The sequence below is a fragment of the Octopus bimaculoides genome, chromosome 6 (assembly GCF_001194135.2).
Source record: "Octopus bimaculoides isolate UCB-OBI-ISO-001 chromosome 6, ASM119413v2, whole genome shotgun sequence".
NCBI lineage: Eukaryota > Metazoa > Mollusca > Cephalopoda > Octopoda > Octopodidae > Octopus > Octopus bimaculoides.
In genome coordinates, this window is record NC_068986.1 from 3343676 (window position 1) to 3349287 (window position 5612).

Genomic DNA, 5612 nt, shown 5'->3' on the forward strand with positions numbered 1-5612 from the left:
GGGGGGGTAATCATGTAGTCAGGGAAAACGGGAACTCTTATCCTGCTTTTAGAAAGCTTCTAAGTATCATGAAACAGAAATTTGGTCTAAATGCTTGCAATAGAACGGACTATACTAAATCAGACAAAAGGTTCCAAATGGTGGTGTTAAACTGGATAATGGATTAGGTCCATCACCCAAATAAGCCATGGTATGATTTGAACATAGAATAGAAAGGGCAGGAACAAATACTGGAAAGCATCAGGTCCTATTGTCTTACAGTTCTAGCAATCCACCATCCTGAATAGCTTCTGTTTTTTTTTTTTTTTAAATCGACCCTCAAAGGATGAAAGGCAAAGTTGACATTGGTGGAATTTGAACTTAGAGCATAGAGAGTCACAAAAAAAGCCTCAAGGAATTCTAATGACAGCCAATTCACTGCATTAATCTCTTAGTTTCCCAAAGAGACCTAAATGAGTTTGTAATATTGTCTCAAAATTTTCTTAGTTATTTTACACATATGGCTATATGATTAAAATGTTCTCAACCATTTGGTTCTAGATTCAATCCTTGTGTGGAGGCATGTAACTTAGGGTCAGAGCATTGGACATGTGATCACAAGATTGTGGTTTCAATTCTTGGAACAGGTGACAGATTGTGTTCTTGAGTAAAACACTTCACTTCATGTTGCTCCAGTCCACTCAGCTGGCAAAAATGAGTAACCCTGCAACAGCCTGGTGTCCCATCCAGGAGTGGGGTGGGGAATATATGCACTATGGAAGCTGGGAAACAGGCCCTATGGCTCTATAGGGCTCAGAGAGGAGATTTATCCCTAACCTATTATTCTATCCAATACTATAGAATGATACTATGAACAGGTGACTTGATTTAAAGGTAATGATTTAATAGGTTTACCTTAAATTAGGGGACATGAGAAAATTTTAAGCCTTCAAAAGTAGAACTAGTCATTACATATTTTTTAGATTATAAAGTTAGTTACACATTAAAAATTTAATAGAATGTGAAGGGAATATAAATAGTGGTGCCTTTATTTTAACCCCACATGTCAAAATAAAATTATTGAAAAAAATTGTATAAATTCATGTACAATAGCTAAGCTTATTCTTCCACTTTCGGCTTACTGTTCTCAAAATTTGTATTTTTTCTGATGGGTACACCTCTGTGACAGCTTTTGCAGTTGTACCATCCTTGCAATTTTGCTTCAATTCACTCATTTGGTTACGTGTCATATACTTGATTAGAAAACAACAATCTGATATCATTTAAAAAAAAAATGTATGGTATGATCATTATCCATAATTTCCAAATGAATTCTCTGTAAGTCAAAATTTGAAATGACTAGATTTAGGCAATATTAGAGAGCCAATGAAAAACATGTGATGCAATATAATAATGAAGATGCACCAGAATAGGTTTCAAGTCAGATGAAAAGCTCAAGAATCAACAGCATTGAATATTTTAATCAACAATTCTCAAGTCATAATTATTAGATTTTGTTGATTAATGAACTTAAATGATTATTTGCAATGCTATTTCACCATTTTTCTATATTTCATGCAGTATGGCTTCTTATTTCAGCAAGTGTTTGTTTAACCCTACCCACCAAGTCTATCCTGGTCCAGTAGCCATATAGTCAAAGGTATTCTAGCCATGACAATCCCATAGTATTTTCAGTCATAATCTGTCATGAACCGCATTATTTGACATGCCAGATGGTAGAACATGGTTAGAGTGAGATTTAACTGCTAATTCCATCAGGTTAGTGACTATACAAAGGCTCCTTTAATGACACTAAGCACATTTACTACAAGGCTAGCATTAGAAAGTTCTATATAGAGAATATGATTGAATATGAATACTAACTGCCAGGAATTAATGCGATTCCAATCCATGTGGCAATGAAAGAGATTTCACTTCCAGAGAAAAAGTTAAATCCATGTAAATCAGGACATGTTTCTAGGTTTGACTCATTGACTGGCAAAGGTGGCGGACATCGACGAGCTGAAAAAAAAATGGTTTTAAAATTGTATTAAATAGATGGATTGCAATGTATTAAATAGATGGATTACACAACCCAACAGGTATTTTGTTGGTAGGATATTTTTACCTGCTTTGGAGATTTAATTTTTTGATATGCTAATTCCTAAAATGAAATCCATCACATCTTAATTTCAAGATACTGATATTTGCCAATAATCAATGGGGCACACGCATGGACTTTAAGATGGTCAGTTGTCTCCTGGGGCAACAAAATACACCAAATATCCATGTCTTATGTGTATTAGAAAGGGCATCCAGCTGTAGAAACTCTGCCAAAACAGATTGGAGCCTGGTGTAGCCATCTGGTTCACCAGTCCTCAGTCAAATCATCCAACCCATGCTAGCATGGAAAGCGGATGTTAAACGACAATGATGATGATGATGATCTCAAACAACATAGAATTCATTCTAAAATCCTAAAGCTGTCTGGGTATCTGCCAATAATTTAAGAAAAGTCAAAGGTGACTCAGTGGGAGATTCTAATGTGGTAGACAGATGCTCCGGGCAAGAGTTTATATCTTTGTCTTTTGAAGGCGAGATAAGAGTTAACGTGTTGTAACACATTTAATCCTTAAGCCCAACAGGGATTATAAAATGAATATAAACAATATATAATAAATATTCTTCCTGTTTTAATACCACCTCTCTGTAGTTTGTGGCAAGCTTATTAACTATTTTGAGTGATCATGTTCTCAATCTTTATTCATGTCTCTGTCATACATATTTTATACAAGGTTTCAACCATGTTTTCACGTTCTTAAAGTTTAATTTTTAATCTAGGTGTAGGTATGGCAGTGTAGTAAGAAGCTTGCTTCCCAACCACATGGTTCTAGGTTCAGTCCCACTGCATGGCACCTTGGGTAAGTGTCTTCCACTATAGCCTCAGGCTGACCAAAGCTTTGTGAGTGGATTTGATAGATGGAAACTGAAAGAAGCCCATCATGTATATATCTGTCTTTGTGTCTGTGTTTGTCCCCCCTCCTCCCCCATCACCACTTGACAACTGTTGTTGGTGTGTTTATGTCCCCACAACTTAGCGGGATAGTATAAGTACAGGCTTTAAAAATAAATAAGTACTGGAGTCAATTCATTCGACCAAAAATTGAAGGCAGTGCCCCAGCATGGCTGCAGTCTAATGACTGAAACAAAAGATAAAAGACATGCATAACTGTATGACTAAACAGTTCATTTTCCAGCTATGTGTCTTTGGGCTTTTGTCTCCCTGTGTGACATCTCCAGTACCTTCAACTCTTTCCTCAGCTTAATTAATACTTTATGAGTGGGACATGGATTTGGAAACTGAAAGCTCATGTGTGTATTCATTTATAATTCTAAATCATCATCATTGCTTAACGTCTGCTTCCCATGCTAGCATGGGTTGGACGATTTGACTGAGGGCTGGCAAGCCAGATGGCTGCACCAGGCTCCAATCTGATCTGGCAGAGTTTCTACAGCTGGATGCCCTTCCCAACGCCAACCACTCCGAGAGTGTAATGGGTGTTCTTACGTGCCACCAGCACGAGGGCCAGTCACATGGTACTGACAACGGCCACACTCAAAAAGGTGTTTTTTACGTGCCACATGTCGGGAGCCAGTCCAGCGGCACTGGCAACGACCTCGCTTGAATGATTTTCTAACGTGCCACCAGCACAAGTGCTAGAAGGCAACGCTGGTAACGGTTACGCTCAAATGGTGCTATTTATTGGCCACTAACATGGAAGCCAGACAGCTGCTCTGGCAATGAACATGCTCGGACAGTGCTGTTAGTGCTCCACTGGCACAGGTGCCAGTCATCAAGTATGGTTCAATTACGATTTCACTTGCCCCAATGTTTAATAAACATACACTTAATCTTGCTGTGCAAACAGACTATGGCTAAAACAATGGGGGCTATCTCTACAGAATAATCGAACCTATGATGAACCAGCAATGTCCATACAAAACTAGACCAGCTTTTTTTGCAGTTTATTGTGTAGCAAGAGAATAATTTCAACTATTCATAAAAAATGCTACAAGTAACTTACTAATTTTACTGTCTTGTATTTCAGTATATTCATGGAAACATAAACACCCCACCACTCATAAAAAAAAACTAAAGTACCGATAATATGCTTACACATGTAATTCATTAGTAGTTATAAGCTACTGTCTCTTTCCCCCCTCCTTCTGTACAACAAATGAAGAAGACATTCCTGATAAACCAGCAATAACCAGTTGAAAGTAATCAAATCATTTTCCAGGACATTTAGCAAAGAAATCCCTGTCACTTATCCACAACAATGTCAATATTTTGTAAACATTCACATGTAATCTTATATATAATTTATCTACACACGTGCTGACTCATATGAATCATCATCATTGTTCAAAATTCACTTTTCCATGCTAGCATGAACCAGACAGAATTTGTTGGAGCAGATTTTCTATAGCTAGATACCTTTCCTGTCACTAACTCGTCTCTTGGGGTGTGTGAATGCGTGTGTGTACACACATACACACACTCATCACTAAGTGTGACTAAGGGTGCTGACGCACCTACATTGCTAGAAATAAGAGTTAAAATACTCTTAATGCTGTAGGAAGAGTGTAGATGCAAATGAAACTAGACATCTAGTCTGGGTATTTTGGAGTCGGCATGGAGCAGATGCTTCTCCTGTTAGCATGTATGCATCTGCACTCTTCCAACAGCATTAAGAACATTTTAACTTATTTCTAGCAATGTAGGGGCATCAGCAGCCTTAGTTACACTTAGTGACAATTGAATTTTTCCTTCATGGTATCACATTGTGCTTAGCTGCTTATATATATATATATATATAGATATATGTAATTGATGTATGTGACAACTGTTCATGCAAGGGCGGTCACCAATTGTAATCAATACCTGTTATGGTGGAATGTCAGGTAGGCTAATATCCCACATATCCCAGAAACAGCTGTAAGACTATCTTTCTCTTTATAAATGTCCTATAAATTCCACGCAGCCTTGGTTTTGTTGTCTCATTTTATTTAACATATATATATATATATATATGTTGTGAGCCCCATGCTGGTAGCATGTGAAAAGTACCATCTGAACGTAGCTGATGCCAGTGCCACTTTGACTAACTTCCGTGCCTGTGGCACATAAAAAGCACCATCTGATCATGGTCGCTTCCAGCTCATCTGGTCCCTGTGCCGGTGGCACGTAAATAGCACCCACTACACTCTCAGATTGGTTGGTGTTTGGAAGGACATCCAGTTGTAGAAACACTGCCAGATCAGATTGAGGCTTGGTGCAGCCTCCTGGCTTCCCAGACCCCAATCGAACCATCCAAGCCATGCCAGCATAGAAAACGGACATTAAACGATCATCATCATCATCATCATCATCGTTTAACGTCCGCTTTCCATGCTAGCATGGGTTGGACGATTTGACTGAGGACTGGTGAAAGCGGATGGCAACACCAGGCTCCAGTCTGATTTGGCAGAGTTTCTACAGCTGGATGCCCTTCCTAACGCCAACCACTCAGAGAGTGTAGTGGGTGCTTTTACGTGTCACCCGCACGAAAACGGCCACGCTCGAAATGGTG

General features: G+C 38.6%; 1 protein-coding gene across 2 annotated transcripts in view; it reads right to left on the reverse strand.

Moving 5' to 3' along the window:
• LOC106882005 (dual oxidase) overlaps positions 1-5612 on the reverse strand; it is a 59340-nt gene that overhangs the window by 25160 nt on the left and 28568 nt on the right. For both annotated transcript variants that reach the window (XM_014932549.2, XM_014932557.2), the window contains one exon: positions 1864-2001. In XM_014932549.2, the coding sequence (XP_014788035.1) occupies positions 1864-2001 (138 nt within the window). The remainder of the gene's footprint in view (positions 1-1863; positions 2002-5612) is intronic.